We start from the raw sequence: 22,202 nt of genomic DNA on the forward strand, positions 1-22,202 counted from the left end.
GTGGAGTGTTTTGAATGGGATGCAAGTAGGCCACTGAGTAGAGGATAAGAACAAGGTGCAGCCGTGCTTCAGCAAACCACCATGGTCCCAGGACAAAGAGCCCACGGTCCAATTAGCCAGAAAAGATGATCCAGACATCTTCCTGGCATATGATTTAGTTTAAAGAGGACTTGTCCTATCAGTCTGTCCCATACCAGTTTAAATCACTCATGCACACACCCAAGAGCAGCATTCTCATTAGAGCTAAAAGCATGGGGCACCGAGGAGGTACAGTACACGATACCTTGACACGGCTGACAATAAATCGAGCGGAGTGGGTTTTATAAGACAGGCACCCTATTATTTATGATTTCTGCAGGATTCCTCCATTACGCTTTTACAGGAAGAAGGGCTGGATAAAAGAGGTGTCATGATTGGACTAAGTAGCCGAGTGGGCCGCTAGCCAGAGCGAGGTTGAAAAGGGAAGGGCGGGCAGAGGACAGCTTGTAAAAGCGCTGCCATTGTGGCAAATGACAGCATCCACTTCACCAACCTGTGCGCTAACAAAAACATTCAAACACTCTTTCTGAGAGCTGCATATTACTGCCGAAAAGGAGGTCACCAAAGCCTTAGTGGTGCACACACTAATGTAAATGAAAGGATATACAATACAAAAGAATTCTAGTTTGGTGGGACTGAAAGCGTCATGTAGAAAGAGAATCTGAGGCAATTTCTTTAAGACGGCACAGGAAGCATCTATATATATATATATATATATATATATATATATATATATATATATATATATATATATATATATATATATATATATATTTTTTTTTAGAGATGCTTGATATATCGGCCACCATATCGGTATCGGCTGATCAATGTAAATTCTTCTGTTATCATTATCAAACCGTTAAGAGAATTTGGCCAATATCTTAGAGCAGATAAATAATGGATTATTTCCTGCAGAGACACAGATGTGCACTGTTCACCATGATGCTTTTTAATTGCTCGAAATATTATTGGAATCGCTTCGAAAAGGAACATACAGTGAAATGAAACGTGCAGGGCACGTCTGTCATATTATAATGAGATTATTAGCTACTGTAAAATAATACAAGCAACGTGCAAATTTTGTGAGAGTCAAACTTATGCCGGTGAATGTCTTTCAACATGATAGTGAAAGTAAAAACTGACAGCGCTTTCAGTATCTGACGACGCACGCATTAAAAGCACTCTCTCAGAGACGACGAGAGACAAATCTCCTAATATGTCGTAAATATAACTGTTTTAATTTATTTTGTTAATGTTTCTCTTGTGGCCCGAACATAGTGAAAACAATGAGAAGATATATATATATATATATATACAATACAATAGACGATAGGCGGAATCCAATGGCGGCGGTAGCGGCTTTTAGTCTGTTAGCAACACTACTTCGTTTGCCACATCTCCTGTGGTGTTTCTTTTGTAGAAAAACAATGGGCCACCAGCACAGGTGGTCAGGGATATTCATCTGGAACGGTGAGGAGTGTGAATGAAAATCACTCCTTAAGTTGTTGTCCATGTTGATTATGGATTTTCTGATTTTTAACAGTACTTGCTGATCATACAAACAAAGGTTGCTGAACAACTCCTTGGCAATACTCTTGGAGGTGGCTTTTCGGAGGAAAATGGCTTTAGGATACCATCTGTGTGTTATTAGATATGGCCAAAGAAGCCAGCGAAGGCCAAGTTTCCCGACACCGATCTCTGATTGACCATGTGCAGGAGATGAGGGAAAGAACTGACAAAATGATGCCCTTAGTGGAGGAGCACCTCATCGAATCACAACGGGCCCAACAGCGAGTGTACAACTGCCCCACTCAGCCACATTAGTCTTGTGCAAGGAACCATGCAAAAATAAGTCTTTATTAACTGATAATCTTTGTTAGTGTTCTGTTGGAAACTGCAGTGAGTTGTATGCATAGTTTTTTTGTATAGTAGATAGAAGCACATTGTTTTCAATTAGCCTATGTTGATTACTTCATGTTCAGTAACATTTAGACAAAAAATTATATATAAAAAAAAAAAAAAATGCTACACGTTGCTACATTAGAAAGCGAAATTGGTGCTTCTTCACCATTATAAAACATCAGCTAGCACTGGATTTAAAATACATTCTACAGTGACTCAAACATACGCACAAAACAACAACAACAACAAACACAGAACTACGCCCTGTACCTGTGTGTCCAACGAGGTTCCCTTGTCTGGACGCATCTGTCTCCAGAATGACAGCTAAGCCTTCAGACACGCTGGTCAGCCGGGAGCCACTGAGGTCAAGTCGGGTCAAGCTCTCCATCCCTCCACCCGTCCTGTGCTGCTGGACCAACTCAGAGCGCTGGCTCAAGGTGGATGGGGGCAGAACCACATGAACCGTGCTCTGCTCGGGGAGATCACAGCCCTGTCACAGAAGATGACAAGCAGATAGTACTTCAACACTCTTCACAATAGCCTCATCCCTGTTTAATACCACTATACCTTAGGGATTCTCAAATGTTTTTGGTTTGTGACCCATTATGCACCACTATATCTGCTATACACTTCTCATGTTCTTTAGAAACATCTACACTTTGAAGTTTGGGTTTCATTCTGAATAGATTAATTATAATTTAGATGTAGAGGTGGTGGATGTCCTCTTGTAAATTAGATTTTATGATGATCAAGTTTGTAATAGTTCTCACTGGTTCACTTATAATAACCAATTAATAATTTATGGTGATTATTAATGTAAAAACTAAAATGTAAAACCCCGCATCAGAACAAGAAGTGCTTAAAACCTGTTTTTTTCTTAGACCAGCCACAGCGACAGGTATATGAATAGTAATTTTATGGTGCTGTAGTCTCAAAAGCGCATAAGGAGATGATCTTTTCATCCTGTTGTCTTTCATTTCTGTCTCAAGCATGAGGAAAGAAAGGATCAAACTTTGCCATCACAAGTACCTTCACAAATGCAAGTAATCAAGCTGGCACATACGCCGCAGGATTTTAGAGCCGAAAAAAAATGGTAGAGAGAGAATAAACATGCCAATCACTGTAAGACACTGACAAAGGGCAGAAAAAATATAAAATATATCATACAGTATGAGACATTCTTTAATACTGTACAATTCCATTAGGAATTCGCTTGGTTTCAGAGACAGTCCCTTAATTTTCCTTCTGTATATGACTAAAGATTTGGTCTCTATGCGTAGAGATGTGGCAATGTTCATAACTTGATTATTTTAGCAATTGTTTTGCTACTTGTAAGTGAATATTTAAAGAAACAGTTCGATCAAATAAAAAATCTAATGCTGCCAATACACACTTTTTTTTATTGGTGTGTTTTTATTACAATGACAGTTTATAGAGATCACATCTGCCAAGGTTAAAAAGAAAAAAAGATGTAAATTGTAAATGTAAAATAAATAAAATAAAATAAAATAAAAAAAAAGCCCATATGACTTTATTCCATACTTCTTTAAATGATCTAGAAGTATACACTGGTTATTAATTATTATTATTATACTTTTTACAATTCCTTTTTAATGAATAATTAATGCACATACCAATTATTTAAAACGGCAGTGCTTTTTCATCTTTTAGTGGTATTTAAAGTAATCTAGGTCACCCAAAACTGAAAAACCTTATGCAACATACCCTTTTTTATACAATGACAGTTCAAAGTGACCACATCTGCCAAGCTGCAAATAATAATATTTCTTTTTAAGAACATCCAGAGACACATTCTGCATTTTTACCCTTGTTTTCCAATACTGTTTAATTCATACAATTTTATCAAATTTTCTTTAGCACATGTTGATTCACACAACAATTATTAAACTTTAATGCTCTAACCATTTGTATTTTCCCCCATTTGTTGAGTAGAGACCCATTTCTAGATGGATAACAGCAGAACATTTGATGCAAAGCATACAAAAACATTCCTTTAAGAGAAAACCTCTTTGACAGGGAAAATGGTTCTTTTGTCTGAAACCATCCTCAAACAAGTATTTATTTCTTGGTTTTAGCAAAAACAACATAGACAGACAAAATGAAAGATGTGAGTCTCATCTTGTCCATTTTCCCCAGCAGTCACTGAGGGTTGATTTTTCAATGGCACAGCATAAATTAAAGAAAGACCCTCTCGCTCCAGGTGATCGAACCAACAGCTAAGCCTTATCACACTTTCCTGCCATAAAGGAGACTTCTAATACAGGCTTTAACAAAGATGGGCCACGTGCTGGAAAACGAAGCTGCCATAGCAACACAATACAAGATCCTTATCAAGAAATGCAGGAATGGAAATTAGCATTAGTTACATAAGGGATGCTTTAAAGACCGCTGTGACATAAAATATGCTGGTCAATATCAATTTAGTACAACGGCAGTGTGTTTTTGACTTTGCATTTGTATTTCAAGACAAAAATATTAAACAACGGTGCAAACAGTGAGATGACCCTTCTGATTCGAATGGTACGTCTATGGTCTATACATGCGATAACCTCTAATTCACATTAATGGAGCCAGCATTTTTCCTGATAAACCCTGTTCTCTAAAGCTTTGGGCAAGAATAACGCTGCAAATGCACTCTGAGATAAAAAGCAATTTCCAGGATGTGAACTCGTGACATTTAGAAAAAGCATTGATCCAAACAAAACATACACACACACACACAATATGAAAACTGAGCACAAAACTAAGAAGTGGGAAAATCAGCCATAACCTAAGAATAGAGTCTCCCCGGCAAGTGCATTTGATGTTGTCAGCTGCCTTGACGCCGACATTTATTCATGTTTTTTTTTTTTTTTTTTACAATTTCAAATCCAGTAACTTTGGGGACAGAGTGGGGCTTGTATTCCTGATGAGCCGAAAGTGCCTTCATTTTATACACGTGACCTTTTTCAGTTGAGACATTCTCTTAGGGGAGCCTGATCAACAAGTCAGTCTTTTTAAAAGACAGGGACATTGTGCATTAGCAATGACTTGGCTCTTTAAATTTACACAGTGGCTGAATTTCAATACTGAAAGCATGGAGACAATCAATTTGTCTTTCATCCGGAGTCATAAGCAGCCCCAGAGTCTGGACAATTTCTCAAGGTCATTTACGGTCATTTTGCTGGCATCAGGGCACAACATGTTCATATATTTTTCATCATACAGAGACAATGGATTAGCTTTGACTGTGAGCTGAATACCAATTCTGTGTGATTAGCAGACAGTTTAAGAATTAAAACTGAAAGTTTTTTTTTTTTTTTTTTACTTGTAAGCATATTTAAAACAAGAAGAGAAACTCTAAAGAATGTGCTGATTTGCTGGAGGAAAAAAGACAGGGTAAACTACAATTTACTGACAAACCTGGTCTTGTAGCTTTCAAATCCCATTTATACTCTGCATATCCCAACTTGGTACGCCACCTAAGAACTAACAGTAGTGTTGAGTCCATCTCAATTCTGAGACAGTAGATTCATGGTCTTGTCATGGACTCTGGAGCATTTGGAATTGGTTTTCTAAAAGCTTTGTCTATAGCAAATACATTAAATTAAACCAGTATTTATTGAAAAACATGATCTTTGTTGCTCTAAAATCCCATTTGCACTCTTCTACAACTTGAGTATATCTGGAGTCAGAGTCTTGTAATGGAGCATTCTGACTCAGTCTAGACGTGGACTTGACATTCTTCAGGTCTCCATTTTGATTCTGACTCAACAAATTAAAGGGGTCATGAACTGCCTGTGTTTAATATTTTGTACTGTTCTTTGAGGTACACTTATGATGTTTGGGATCCCATTGGGATCAGAAGGAAGGTAACGCAAAGACTGTTTTTCCACAGCTTGGCACTGCCAAGCAACTTGTTCGTCAGGGCCATCTTTATTTTTTGGATTCTGCGTAAACCTGCGTGTCCGCCTCTCTTGTAAATACTACATGCGCAAAATGGTGGACAAGTCTAAACAAGAGTAGACACTGATCTTCTGTGTGGAGGTTGTGCTTATCCACACTATTATATCATAGAGTAGAACATTCCAAAAGCTGACATTTTGGGAGACTGCTTTCAATATGGCCAAGTTCATAAAGCAGCAGAATATGGTTGTCGGTCCTGTTTTTGAGTCTTTAATAGAGCTCAATCATTATGTTTTTTTTGGGAGGCGATATCGATATTAGGGAGTAATAATATAAGTAAGGCAGATATTCTTTGTGTACAGTATATTATAGTACAGTAACAGTCAAAAATGTGGACACTTTCCCATTCATTTGTCCAAGCTTTTCACTGGTACTATATTTAGAATACAGTATATATATAGAATACACTCACCGGCACTTTATTAGGTAAACCTGTTCAATTGCTTGGTAACACAAATTGCTTGCTTGCTTGACTTGACTTGAAGTGTCTGTAATGATTTGGAAACAAGCAGAGTACGGGTGTTTCTAAAGTATGCAGTGCCATCTGCTGTTCATAATTAATCTCAGAATTGATTCAAGAAAGAATCGCGATGCATTCTGAAAATCTCAGAATCGATGCTGAATCATTTCTCGATTCACGATGCATAGATTTATTTTCCCAGCCCTAGTTGTACAGTATGTGATGGAGGCGCCAGAACTGCAGCTGACAATGTGCACTGTAGCATGATACTACGATATTTGGAGACCTTTTTATCGTCCACGATCAAAAATCGTCATATCGCACACCCCTACTGCAACTCAATGCATTTAGGCATCTAGACGTGGGGAAGACGACTTGCTGAAGTTCAAACTGAGCATCGGAATGGGGAAGAAAGGGGATTTAAGTGATTTTGTTGGTGCCAAACGGGCTGTTCTGAGTATTTCAGAAACTGCTCATCTACTGGGATTTTCACGCACAACCATCTCTAGGGTTTAAAGAGAATGGTCAGAAAAAGAGAAAGTATCCAGTGAACGGCAGTTGTGTGGATGGAAATGCCTTGTCGATGTCAGAGGAGAATGGTCAGATGGGCAGAATGGTTAGAGATGAAAGAAAGGCAACAGTATCTCAAATAACCATTTGTTACAACCAAGGTATGCAGAATACCATCTCTGAACGCACAACATGGGCTACAGCAGCAGAAGACCACACCGGGTGCCTCCTGTCAGCTAAGAACAGGAAACAGAGGCTATAATTCACACAGGCTTACCAAAATTGGACAATAGAAAATTGGAAAAGCAATGCCTGGTCTGATGAGTCTTGATTTCTGCTGCCACATTCAGATGGTATGGTCAGAATTTCGCATAAAGAACATGAAAGAATGGATCCATCCGGACTTGTCTCAACGGTTCAGGCTGCTGCTGGTGGTTTAAGGTGAGGGATATTTTCTTGGCACACTTTGGACCTCTTAGTACGAATTGAGCATCGTTTAAATGCCACAGGCTACCTGAGTATTGATGTCCATGTCCATCCCTTTATGACAACAGTGTACCCATCTTCTGATGGCTATTTCCAGCAGGATAATGCACCATGTCACAAAGCTCAAATCATCTCAGACTGGCTTCTTGAACATGACAACGAGTTCACTCAACTCAAATGGCCTCCACAGTCACCAGATCTCAATCCAATAGAGCAGCTTTGGGTTGTGGTGGAACAGGAGACTCACATCATGGATGTGCAGCCGAACAAATCTGCAGCAACAGCGTGATGCTATCATGTCAATATGGACCAAAATCTCTGAGGAAAGTTTCCAACACCTTGTTGGATCTATGCCATGAAGAATTAAGGCAGTTCTGAAGGCAAAAGGGGGTCCAACCTAGTATTAGCAAAGTGTACCTAACACAGTAGAATATACGGTAATGACACGGTTACATTCACACACAGTTGATTACTTATGGGCGTGATATACGTAATCTGTAACTGAACTCACAACTGTAAACTTTCTGTACTCACAACCGCATTCTTGAAAAACATGCACTGTGTGAATGGAACAGGTCTGGACAACAAGTTATCTGTCACGTCATAAAGTGCGAGAGAGAGCTGCTCTGCCACACAACTGTGCTTCTACTGTGTGTTTCGTGTTCTCATGTGTGTTTTTGGTAACTTACAGTGAAAGAGAGATAATGAGCTGTGTGTCATTCTGAAAGTTTTAAATTCCGTCAGTTTTCTACCGAAAACCGCTCCCGTCAGTTTTGTGTTGTGCGCGATTCAAATGATTCAATGGAAAGCTCCTGTCGGTTAATGAAGATTTGACTAAATAACTCAAAGACAAGTATTTGTGTAAGCTGGTTTCGACTACAATACTCCTAATTTTAATTAAAACAAAAGTAATTTTACTAAGGGTTTTCAAGTTCCAAAAATGAGAAAAATGCACCATAAAATCTTTACAAACATTTTGTGCACTACATTTTAAATATTATAATAGCATTGCGTAGTGAAAATACATAATGTTAAACCTTTATTTACTTAGAATAATTTACTTATATTTACTTGTAACCAAATATTTACTTGTAACCAAGTCTTGTAGCTCTCGGATCCCACATGCACTTCCATGCAATCAAACTTGTTGTTGGCAGTGTTGCAGCACTTCAGTCCATTTCAAGTCATAGACCACATTTTTATGGTCTTATCATGGACTCTGGAGCATTTGGACTCTGACCCTCTTCAGGCCTCTGTTTTTACTAAGATTCAACCTACTGAGGTTTTAACAGACTCAAATAAGCTGGGTTTGATTAAAAATTTTGGTGCTAGGCATATTTGAATCTGAATATGTGAAAGTACAAATGAAATTTAAGAGCAGAGTTTTTCAGTAAATAAAATTTAAATAAGATAGCCTCATAAGACATACAGCTTATAAGAAAATAGTGCACAACACTACTTTTATAATACATCACCCAGATCAAAGCTGTGTTCCACAGAAGAGTACAGTAACATTATTACGTTCTAATTTTCACTCCTTCAAGCAATGAATTTGCTGGCATGTTTGTCAAAACTGGATATGACCATGAAAAACATACATTGAAATACCATATAACAGCATTTAATATAACATAATAAAGCCCATTTTCAAATTAGCATTTTATAAAATACCCTATTAAAGCACCACTAGGGAGCCAGTTAAAATCCACTACGTTAGTTCTATCAGAGATGAATAAGCACCTTTGGAGAACACTGAAAATGTGAGTCTTGCTCTGCTGAGACACTTCCCTATGTAGACAGATGGTTTGGAGAGCTGGGCTTGAAGACACAGGGCCTGAGAGGACACTGTGACTAAAATGTGCCAGGAGTTTCAACCACCTCAGCACTTCATTTTGCAAAAGTGGGGAGGATCAACATTAGAATTAATTTCCAGGCTATTTATTGCTGGTTTTCAGTGGTGAAACCTGTAAATCAAGGGCATCCTGCTGGTTAAGCTACTTAAGAAGTCTAGGACAGCATCAGCACGGCAACATCACATGCCGGGAACCAACATCCTCTTTGAAAACGCCACAGAACCACATTAAGTATTTACAAGGGGACTCCGTCCTTGTGATGCATTGACCAAGCATTCACGCTTGCATACTTGCGCTGAGTATATTTTTGGCCTGCGCAAACACGTGGGGCAAAGCTGAAATAAGATGGTGATTGGCTCCTTGGTGAGGTAGTAGGCAAGGGTGAGGATGACTCTCAGACAGCCAGAGTCCTTGAATGTAACCTTCAGAGCACTGGCGTTTATCTGTATTGCTCCTTCAGAGTGTGGGGAGTGTGAAAGGAGGGGGACGAGACAGAGAGAGAAATGGGAGAGTTGAACACTTTAGAAAACAGAGGTAATAACAGTGAGCAAGCCAATGGGTCAGAGAGGAATACAAAAGAGTGACAGAAAAGACATACAAAAACAACAGAATAGAGCAATGGATGCATACAGGAAGCAAAAGAATGAAAGACTGACAATCAACTAGATCTCAAAAAAAAAAAAAAACCTGACAGAAACATGAACTCTCTTGAGCGAACTCACTAAGAATGATCTGCAGACATTGGTAGTGTTGTGTATTGCACATGCTGTTTACATTGTTTGATTTGTACAGATAATTATACAAATAAGGTGACAACACAAACAAGCCAATACAATCTGTGCCAAATACAATCTACATATTCAGACAGCTCCTAACTTGCAGGCTCTGAGGGCTAAATTGTGGCAGATGCAGCAAATAACCACAATCTGACATACTTTATTGACTGTTATTTTTATAGAACTTTATTTTTACAATTTTTTTTTTATGTTTATATGTGACTTTAATTAATTTATTTTTATTTTTTGTCATTTTAGTAGGCCAACTTCTGCTTCAACTAAAACTTTATTTAAAATATATATATATATATATATATTTCTGTTTAGGTTTCTCATCTAACATTTATTTTTTTTAAGAATCTGACATGTACTGTGACTGTTATTTTATTTACTAATATTTTGAATATGCTTTTTTATATTTAAAGTTTATTTTAATTTTAGTTGAAGTTTTAGTAATGTTATTTTTCTTTTTTGTTACTTATTCATTTTAATTTTTAGCTTTAATAATTTTTGTACTTCAACAAAAATATATTTCATATAAATTAGCAGTCTAGTTTTCTAGTTTTCTAGTTTTCAAGTTTAAGTTTCTTTAAGTGTTTCATCTAATATTTATTTCACTACTATGTTTTCAATCTAATCTTTATTTTATTTCAATTAATGCAAACTATTTTTTTAATAGCAACACAAACAGCACAATCAATCTTGAGCCTAACAGGCAGATAAAGAGCAGAGGCCACCAGCTTCACAGCTCATGACAGGACAGCATGAGTTGGCCACAAGCTCCCAAATTAACATTAAGAAAATGAAATTAAAAACTGCACTTGGCCAGTAGTGTATGTCTAAAAAGTGTATTTTTCATTCTTACGTAAATAAATTAGAAAGACACAAACAGCCATTTTACTCAAGCAAAGCTTATAGTAGTGTTGTTTTACTCAGTATTAAAACCTACAGTAGATATAAAAACAAACTTTTAAGGCTAAAGATGTTACTTAACTTAAAACACTATCAGCACTTTAAAAATAGCTAATTCTTGAATAAAATAAAACACTAATATTTAATTGTGCTAAGCAGTCTGTTTATATGTGTTAAACGTATGACTGGCACAGAGCAGGTGAAATTAAAGATGAGTTGATTACAGCATCACATATATAACGTGAGACCCAGGAGCTATGAGCTGTGCAAATAACCTATTACCCGGTTACATTCTCTAGAAACACTCAGTACAATACACACACACACAGACACAAGGCCAACTCTTTTTAATTAGTGCAAGTTTTATCTGTGCTCCAGTAAATTCACTGCACAATGAAGCAGTGGTAAATATGGATGAGAGACATGTAAATTAATTTTGAGAGAAGATGAGAGCTTATTAAACAAATTGAGTAAATATACAGCATATTGATTCCACAGAGCAAGGTGACAACCTGCTGCGGGTGTCAACACCTAAGAGCCACTCGAGAATAGAGCAGCAGGATTTTTTACAAAACTACATTTCCCATCATTCTCAGTGGCAGCACATGCACAGTTAAGGCATCAAATTCACAGTAATGAATTGACTGCTGTTTGTTTTGTTCCAGGGATACTACATAGAAAGTGAAAGAAGGAGAAAGAAACATGAAAATGTTAACTTGACGAGTGGGCCAGGGCCGAGAGCCGTGGGAATGGGTCGAGGTCGCTGGAGTAATTGGAAATGTGCGACAACTGCACCACTCACTTGTCTCAAGGCCCACGGAGGAGCTCCGGAAGGATACGAAAGAGGAGTTACAACAGTGAAGGACGAGAGAGGACCAGGCCTGGATTTTATTTTGTTTTGGTTTGTAAGTGGCAGTCGTCTGTGAGGGGCTGTCACGCTGTTTTGTGTTTATTTTATCATTAAAGTTTTATTTCAATGTTTGCCAGTTCCTGCCTCCTCCTTCCCGTGACTATGAAGGTCTTTATAGCGTTACAGTTAATTTTATTTTAAATCACTCGAATGGTCATCACACTGTAATTAGACTTTTATATAAAGCAGGATAACATCTGTAGAGACAACCACAGTTGTGTCAGTCAAAACCTCAAATAAGACTAGAAACAGGCAGGGAAATGTGTAAACTATCCAAGTGTGTACTTTTCCATGTTTCTCCCCTGATTTATGAGCCCTAGCGTGATTGAAATATTACTGTAAGTAGCACAAATGATGTGCGGATGATTTTCAGTGGAGTTATGAGGTGGGAAGCTGAGCTCCACACAGCATCTGCTGCAGCTCTTACACACAGCAGGAGTTTCATCAGTGAAAATGAGGTACCGTGAATCACAAGAATGTACTGTGCTTTGTTCAGACTCTAGAGGCAAAAACCAGACAAACCTTGACTTTGACATATACACAGAAGAGCACAAGGCTGACTTTCAAAAACCATTTCCAAATTTACGGCAGGGACATTCAAAATGTAGATATTTCCCTGCCAACCATTTCAAAGTATGAACTGCTAGACTTTTTATCTTTTTTTAAAGAAATCCATTTTGGATTGATTTCAAAAATGCACAAGGTGCATTTTGAAATCAACTTGTTCTTTATGAAATTAAACATCTATTCTAATAAATTGTATGCACTAATAAACATCATGTAAACACTGCAGAAGGTTTTGCCACAAACTCAACTGACAGGCAAGTAACTGCACAAAAATTATAAATGGTATAAATAATAATAAATAATAAACAACACAAATATACCTTTAAAGTGGAAGTGAAGCAGTCAGTCAAGTTTTTAGTAAACGGATTTCCACTATAATAAAAAATACATATATAGTTAACATGATTAATGTATCAATTTAAAAGAATAAAGCAGTGGTTCCCAAACTGGGGGGCGCAGCAAGGCTTGAGGGATAGTTAGGATCCTATGAAATCCATTTTATTTTTTCTAAAATGTTGTTTTATTTATTTTTTTATTATTTAGTTTTTCATTTTAATTGTTCTGTATTTTTTTCCTGTTACAATTTTTTTAACTCCTTTTTCATAGTTAAATAAAATTGTATCAATTAAAAAGCATATCTAATTAAAATCATGATGCGTATACATTTTCACATCAATTTATTAAAAGTTTAACAAATATTTCATGTTTAGGACCCTATGAGGTATAAGGTTTAGTTTTTTCTCACTATATTATTAATATTTTTTATTGTTACCAAATTCTTTGTTTAGCGTGTCTAATTATTTGAATGTATAAACAACTTAATTTATTCATTTTATTTTTATATTTTAGCTTTATACATTTTTTTCCCATGTTGGGTATTTAAATTTTTCTGGTTATCAAATTAAGGCCATTCATTTCATTTATAATTTATCTTTTAATTACTGAAAATGAAGAATACCTTTACAGTTCTGTGTGTGATTTGACGCTAGTTTTACTCAAATCAAACGGTAAAAGGCTCATGAAGTGACTCTCAGAGCAGTTTTGGAGATGTTATTCATGTGTTCTAGTCCTCATTTTTAGTCCTCACCTAGTCATGTTCTCGCGAGACATATTAAATCTTGCGAGATCTCGTGCCACATCACACCCCTACAAATGAACTATCCAAACACAATTTCAAAGAGTGAGAAAGTCAAAAATCCAAATCCTTGTCAAAAAGAAGCAAGCTTAATCATATTAAATATGCACTAGTAATTTACTTCAGTATTTAAAATCTGAACTTTCAGATAATATAACAATGAAATACAAGGTCACTTAAATGTAAGTGACTATATTTTTTTGACAAAATTAAGTACACTTAAGTGCAGCTTGTAATAATAAAAAATTTGATTTTTTTAAGTACATTTTAATCATTATTTTAGAAGCTTTTGTTGTGTATACTTTTCTGATGTGTTGAATAACGCACATGATAATAAGTTTAACTGTGGTCTAGTATTATTCAATGTTACATTTAAAGTAAATAGAAAAAAGAATAGAACTGAGAATAACATATATTTTAGCTTACCATTACATTTGGCAGATCTACTTAAGTGTGTAAAAAAAAGCGCTCTTATGTTCAAATTATTGCATTCAATATAGTAGTAGTATATTTTTATTTAATGCCATGTCAGCATTTTAGGCTATTTTCATGGCAAAAACAATAAAAAAAACAGCAAACAAACAAACAAACACAAGTTATACTACATACTATATTTTTTTTTACATTTAAATTTCATAAAAAATAAAAATAAATATATATATACTAAATAACTTAATTGAGTTTGCATTTAATTTCCAGCTACATTGTCGACTTGATTGCACAGAAAATGTATAAACTCTGATGATTACATCACTGAATTCAATGATGAACTGCCTTTAACTGAAAATTGAGTGTTTACTACTGTCCTTTTACATTATTTACACACTATTTTCCTATTTAATACTTTAAAGCTGCTTTGACAGAATCTGTATTGTTAAAAGCGCTACATAAAGATGACTTGACTTTAATATACATTTTAACAATAATACTTTTAATTTAATTACAAATATCATGCAAGTAAATGAATACAGTGGGGATCGGAAGTTTGGGCACCCCTTGCAGAATCTGTGAAAATATGAGTAATTTTCAAAAAATAATTGAGATCATACTAAATGCATGTTATTTTTTATTTAGTACTGTCCTGAGTAAGATATTGTGCATAAAAGATATTAACATTTAGTCCACAAGACAAAAAAAATGCTGAAATTATGAAAATAATTATTAATAATAAAATTTTAATAATTTCAGCATTTCTTTTGTCTTGTGGACTAAATGTTAATATCTTTTATGCACAATATCTTACTCAGGACAGTACTAAATAAAATATAACATGCATTTAGTATGATCTCTCTTATTTTTTGAAAATTACTCATATTTTCACAGATTCTGCAAGGGGTGCCCAAACTTTCGAGCCCCACTGTACATTTATTTCTAACTTCTATTCTTTTAAAGTACAATATTTACATAGGTACTCTTTTCACCTGAAGTGTGGATTCATTGCAGAGCTCTCGTCCAGCGAAGATGACCCGCAGTCGATCAGGCTGTACTCCTTGCAAGCGTCCCACAGTCTCTTTCAGCTTAGCTACACTTGCACCCTGTTCCAGTTCCACCGGGAACCCATGGCTGGAGTTAAACCGCACATTTACTAAGAGAACAGGAGAGACCATGGGAGAGATCTTGTCAAATCCTGGTCATTTTCAAAGACAGAAAACAGGTTTATTCCTGTGACAGTCAATAGGCAATATATAAACAGTATACAGAGTAAAAAAAAGTTTTGTAGTCAAAAGCGGACCACTCTTAAAGCTTGTCTTCATAAAACCAGCCCTTTAGGTGAAACAGATAAATATCTTGCCTTTGATATAGTGATATTTTCTCTCTTTTTTACATTTGGATTAAAATTATTCTGTATGTACTTTGATGCAAGCGTTCCTTATCAGTACATAAAGATGAAACTAGAAATGAAAAAAAAAAAACACGTTACAAATTGTATGTATATATATATATATACAGTATTGTTCAAAATAATAGCAGTACAATGTGACTAACCAGAATAATCAAGGTTTTTAGTATATTTTTTATTGCTACGTGGCAAACAAGTTACCAGTAGGTTCAGTAGATTGTCAGAAAACAAATGAGACCCAGCATTCATGATATGCACGCTCTTAAGGCTGTGCAATTGGGCAATTAGTTGAAAGGGGTGTGTTCAAAAAAATAGCAGTGTCTACCTTTGACTGTACAAACTCAAAACTATTTTGTACAAACATTTTTTTTTTCTGGGATTTAGCAATCCTGTGAATCACTAAACTAATATTTAGTTGTATGACCACAGTTTTTTAAAACTGCTTGACATCTGTGTGGCATGGAGTCAACCAACTTGTGGCACCTCTCAGCTGTTATTCCACTCCATGATTCTTTAACAACATTCCACAATTCATTCACATTTCTTGGTTTTGCTTCAGAAACAGCATTTTTGATATCACCCCACAAGTTCTCAATTGGATTAAGGTCTGGAGATTGGGCTGGCCACTCCATAACATTAATTTTGTTGGTTTGGAACCAAGACTTTGCCCGTTTACTAGTGTGTTTTGGGTCATTGTCTTGTTGAAACAACCATTTCAAGGGCATGTCCTCTTCAGCATAGGGCAACATGACCTCTTCAAGTATTTTAACATATGCAAACTGATCCATGATCCCTGGTATGCGATAAATAGGCCCAACACCATAGTAGGAGAAACATGCCCATATCATGATGCTTGCACCTCCATGCTTCACTGTCTTCACTGTGTACTGTGGCTTGAATTCAGAGTTTGGGGGTCGTCTCACAAACTGCCTGTGGCCCTTGGACCCAAAAAGAACAATTTTACTCTCATCAGTCCACAAAATGTTCCTCCATTTCTCTTTAGGCCAGTTGATGTGTTCTTTGGCAAATTGTAACCTCTTCTGCACATGCCTTTTTTTTAACAGAGGGACTTTGCGGGGGATTCTTGAAAATAGATTAGCTTCACACAGACGTCTTCTAACTGTCACAGTACTTACAGGTAACTCCAGACTGTCTTTGATCATCCTGGAGGTGATCATTGGCTGAGCCTTTGCCATTCTGGTTATTCTTCTATCCATTTTGATGGTTGTCCCGTTTTCTTCCACGTCTCTCTGGTTTTGCTCTCCATTTTAAGGCATTGGAGATCATTTTAGCTGAACAGCCTATCATTTTTTGCACCTCTTTATAGGTTTTCCCCTCTCTAATCAACTTTTTAATCAAAGTACGCTGTTCTTCTGAACAATGTCTTGAACGACCCATTTTCCTCAGCTTTCAAATGCATGTTCAACAAGTGTTGGCTTCATCCTTAAATAGGGGCCACCTGATTCACACCTGTTTCTTCACAAAATTGATGACCTCAGTGATTGAATGCCACACTGCTATTTTTTTGAACACACCCCTTTCAACTAATTCAACTAATTGCCCAATTGCACAGCCTTAAGAGCGTGCATATCATGAATGCTGGGTCTCATTTGTTTTCTGAGAATCTACTGAACCTACTGGTAACTTGTTTGCCACGTAGCAATAAAAAAAATACGAAAAACCTTGATTATTCTGGTTAGTCACATTGTACTGCTATTATTTTGAACAATACTGTATATATATATATATATATATATATATATATATATATATATATATATATATATATATATATATATATATATATATATATATATATACATACATATTTAACTACTTTAATTTAAAAAAAAATTTTTTAAATAACTTCGACTGGATTCGTATGAGGGAAAAAAGTAATATACACCTAGGATAGGGATGTCAACGGTTAATCGATGATCGATTAATTGTCGATAAGAGATTCAATCGATTAAAGCTATCAATGGTCGGTTAACCTATTCAATGTTGGGCTGTGTGCGGCTCATGCACAGAACATATATTAATGCATCATCATTTATTCATAATATACAAATTAAGATTATAATGCCATTTAAACTTTAAAAGTACATTAAAAACACAAAGTTCTTAATCATGGAAAGCAATAGAAATGTAGTAACTAAGTAATGTCTGATAATTGTTTCATGTTGTGCGCTTTGCAGGGCTGCAGGACACAGGACAGATTCATTCTTACAAATTGTTAAATCCTTCCAACGACTTATTAATTTGTGGCAACTGTTCATGTTTCTTTTATTTTGTTCCCTGAATAACCCATGATTTAACTGAATTGAGGGAACAGATTAATAATTCTTAATTCATGCCATTTTAAAGAATTGATGAAAAATAGGATGCTTTAAAGAAACTGCATAGCCTATGTAAGTAATAGGCCTAAAATAAAAATAACAGTTTGTTTTAATAAAAAAAATAAATAAATAAATAAATTAATAAACACGAAATATATCCGATTTAATTAAGATAATGGATTTAAAACAGAAGTGTGTTGTAGCGCTCCATAGACAAGAACATGGAAATAAAAGGATGACAATGCGCGTTCTGTTTGTTTTCTATATTTTACAACAGCACAAATCTTCTGTTTTTTATTGTGAGTATGCACATTTGCTGATTATATCTTACTCCAAAAATGTTTTTTTTTTATTTTATTTTTTTTGTTTTTTTTATGTCTCAGCTGTTCGATCATGCTGGCACCTCATATGCACATCACACCCCCCACATATTCTAGCGATTCAAACTTACATCACGGTGTTCATTATCAAAATAAAATACAGTTAACCAAACATGTAAAAGGTTACACTGGTCAGTTTAAATAGACTTTTGTATACCGATCCAATCTGCTGTTATGCCAAAAAATGTTTTTGGTCATGAGAAGAGGATGATCTTTTCCAGTCTAAATTCCAAATCTGACATTTCTGGAGCAGGATCAAACTAAGTACTGGTCATAATACTCAGATAAAAATGTTTCATGTGAGCAACAGTTTGTCTTGCAGCAGCGCCGATGGAAGCGGTTCTCTGACTGCACAGCACAGCCACACGTGCCACAGTTACGTATGAGATAACATTTATTTTAAATGCCATAAAAAAACATTTCAATTGTGTTTTAAAATACAACAACAAGCACCAGGAAACAATTTAAAGAGGCATGTTCAGCAGTCAGTAAAATTATCTCAAATGTATGGTCCACTCTCTTCATTTTATCAAATGATCATAATCACATCTATTCATTTTATAATCGTGCTACTAGCATTTTATTTAAACTAAACCCCCTTTAATTTGCGAGAGAAAGCGTTTTTTGTTGTTGTTTGGTATTATGAGTGAGTTTTGCAAATCCTGTCTAATCTGCTGCCAATAAGTTTAATGATTGATCGATTAATTAATTGTTAATTTAAACAATGATCGAACATGGAAATGATCAAAAATCGACATCCCTAACTTAGGATGACTTCAGAGGGAGTAATATATGGCTTAATTTTTATTTTTGTGTGAACTAACCCTTTAATGCATCGTATTTCATTCATGAGGATCAGTGAATGTTTGAATCTTTTTTAATAGTTCTGTTTGAGTTCCTCCATTGTCCTCAGTGTTAATATCAAAATCATACAGAAAACTGAAGAATCCGCAAAACATTGAGGATTTTTCTGAAGAACAGTTTTTAGTTTAACTGTTCAGAGCAAACAAGGGACTCATGCACAACCATCACAAAAACAGAAAGACAGTCGAGGATCATCAGGTAACAGCACACAGTATTAAGAACCTATCAACAGAATACAAGGTAGAGAAAAGACACTATAGACCCTTTTGCGTGGACGTCACAGGTACGTCACGGCGCTAGCTGGAGGCAGGGGCGTCGCTAGGCCCTTTTTAGGGGGGCTTCTGCCTAAAAGCGAACATCAGAGAGTACAAGGTGTGTGTGTGTGTGTGTGCGTGTGTGCGTGCGTGTGTGTGTGTTCTCGCATCCAATACCAGTACGTCTTCGCTGCGTTCACCTTCAGCCTTTATCACGGTGTGACAGTTGTTTTTTCTTCCAACAAAAATGAAGCGATTAACACCATGAAACATACTTTAGAAAACGATCATGATTTATTTTAATTTACTTTTCAAAATTCAAAACATATTATTGTGTATTTCGGCATTACATTATGCAGCCATTCACAGAAATGATTAAAGACACACATCATTGTCTGAAAGCACTAAATGTCACAGAGAGAGAAACATCATGTGGAGTTATTTTGTTTTGTATTATTAAATATGATTTTGTATTAAGTAATAATGAATCATTAGTGTATCACGATACATATATTAGAGTAAGAGTAAAGGGATCTGTGATTTTTTTTTTTTTTTAAGTAATTGATTTATAGAAGTGGCAAATTGATAATGGTGTTATTTTTAATAAATAGAAATAAATATAGAACAGATTAAACATATTGCCAATAGACAATTACATTAATACATGTTTTGTCTATATTCTTAATGAATATAAGCTGGTTAGTTAAATGATTTGAAATGAAATTAATTTCCAGGGGCTGACTTGATGTATAACCAACCGTATTGTTGATTATAAAGGCTAAAAAGCTAAAAATTAATAATAATAAAAATAATAAAATATAATAATTTATTTTTCATTGTAGATGGATATACAACATTTTTTTGTCGTGCGGGAGTAGGTCTGCAAATGAGCAACAGTCAGGTGAGAATAGAACAGACAGCCTCACACACACACACACACACAATACCACTGTGTTCCCAAGATTCATTGCAGTCATTGAACCCTTATGTTGTTTTTAATTTTCTGCCAATTTCCACGTACATTTCATAAGAAAAAGCTGTGGTATCATCAAAGGATAAACATGAATGTCCTAATACTGAATCAGGAAGTCTTTATTGTAAAAATCTACATTCCCAATTCAAAATTTTCCAGTGACTGGTCACATCTAAAAAACTGTATTAGTTTTTTTTTTACAGTGTTGTATATGGCTCAGTCAGTACTCCTACTCCTATATATGAAATACAGGGAATACAATGGAATAGTGGATTGCAATAAGGTTAGTAGTATACAACCCTACCGTAATAGTAAAATAATATTTTTTAATCATACCCTTATTGGGGGCTGAGCCCCCCTAAAATGAAAATCTTAGAATCGCCCCTGGCTGGAGGCGAAACAAACGGAAAACTGGAGGCGGCTAATACAAACCAACATAGGGTCGGCTACTCAAGGAACTTAAAATGTCATCTTGTTGTGTTGTTGGTTGCCAGAATCAACGGAGAACATTTTATATACATTGTTGTGATTAATTAATTTAAGAACATGGTAAGAAAGAATAAATACAGAAAGTTTATAATTAATTTGCAGTCTTCAGAATTTTTATTTCTAGAAACTATTTATATCTTAATCATAATTTTACTGTAATGTCACTCTTTAATCTAAGGATTTATACGCCCTGTTTCTCTTTACTATACAAGCTCGGTTTCTCTATCAGGTAAGTGTAGATGTCAGGCCACTCAATCGGAGGTAACTTAATCCTGTCAGACTCAGATCGTCCATCCAATGAGTGATTGTGTACGGGTCGACCAATCTGGTTCCGTCCGTTAAAGTTAACTATTTCAAATAATTATCACGGTCCCGGACAGTGCGTGACCTTAAATATTCAGATAAAGAAGATATATTCAGATTTTCTCTAGCCATTGTTAAAAAAAAACAAGCTAAGAAAACTCGCAAGCTACCATTTGTTCAAGTGTTGAGGGGAATCTTTCTGCCTCCAACTAAGCCCCGCCCACACAAATACGTCACCTTGTTTACCAACTGTAAAAGGGTCTATAGGATTAGGATATATAAAATAGTACAAAAAAAAGGCTACATAAAAGAGGTACAGAACAGGCTATACAATAGGGATGCACAATAAATATGAGCTGTTCTGATATTTATTGATATCTAAATAAAAGCCGGTTCTGTAATCAGCTGTAAATCTCTACACGTGTGATTTCATGTGGAGCACCATTTACTACACAAAGCCGTTGTTCACTGACAAGCGGCGGAAAACCACGATCATATTTTGCGCGTTTTTTTTTTTTTTGTAAATGCTGCTCCTCGTGAAATCAGGCATATGTGTCATGCATCCCTACTATACAACACCAGACAGAAAGCAAAACGATTAAGATAAATCAGTGAAACAATACAAAAACTCAGTATGGCATAATCACAATGCGTTAAAGTAACAGACAAACAGAAAAGACTAAAGACTGGAGTCAAAGATAGGACAAAACAGGTGACCGAGAGAGACACAAAGAGACATGTTCATTAAGTCTGTGCACCCCACTCCACCCCGAAAAAAAAAAAAAAAAAACAGCCCCCTTCATTAAGTTGACTGTGATTTGGCGCAGAAGGACTTTTTCTTGTTATCATGTAGGCTTATTATTTTAATTGAAATGACTCAACCTTTTCAAAACCCCCAGAGGCATAGAGATAAACTCGGAAATGGAAAAATGACTGATATTAAAGAAAAAATCCACATTAAAATTGCACATTACGGGGAAAAAAATGTGGAGGGTGAGAGGAAGGCTGTGGAGGTGTTTGTTCTCCACACTCATATGTAATTAGCTCAAATTAAATATTTGTTCTAATTGGATTTGAGTATATCGGAACATGTTAATGCACATCATCACAAATCAAGCAGTTAGAAATCAAAAGTCAGTTTGGTTAAAGAATTCTGTTTATATCTGAACTGTGTGTGAACAGAAACATATTTAGCTTTAAAACAGTAACGACAACCATATTATGCATCTGTATAAACAGCCTTT

The 22,202-nt window shown here is 35.7% G+C and overlaps 1 protein-coding gene across 2 annotated transcripts in view; it reads right to left on the reverse strand.

Moving 5' to 3' along the window:
• Window positions 1-22,202, reverse strand: part of prkn (parkin RBR E3 ubiquitin protein ligase) — a 113,705-nt gene that overhangs the window by 67,217 nt on the left and 24,286 nt on the right. The window contains exons 2-3 of one of the 2 annotated variants that reach the window (XM_052572011.1): window positions 14,938-15,101; window positions 2,212-2,431 (exon numbers count right to left, since the gene is read on the reverse strand). In XM_052572011.1, the coding sequence (XP_052427971.1) occupies window positions 2,212-2,431; window positions 14,938-15,101 (384 nt within the window). Of the gene's footprint in view, window positions 1-2,211; window positions 2,432-8,452; window positions 8,566-14,937; window positions 15,102-22,202 lie in introns of those variants that run through there. The other variant, XM_052572012.1, reaches the window with a different exon arrangement.

This window comes from Carassius gibelio, chromosome B13, assembly GCF_023724105.1.
Source record: "Carassius gibelio isolate Cgi1373 ecotype wild population from Czech Republic chromosome B13, carGib1.2-hapl.c, whole genome shotgun sequence".
Classification (NCBI taxonomy): Eukaryota; Metazoa; Chordata; class Actinopteri; order Cypriniformes; family Cyprinidae; genus Carassius; species Carassius gibelio.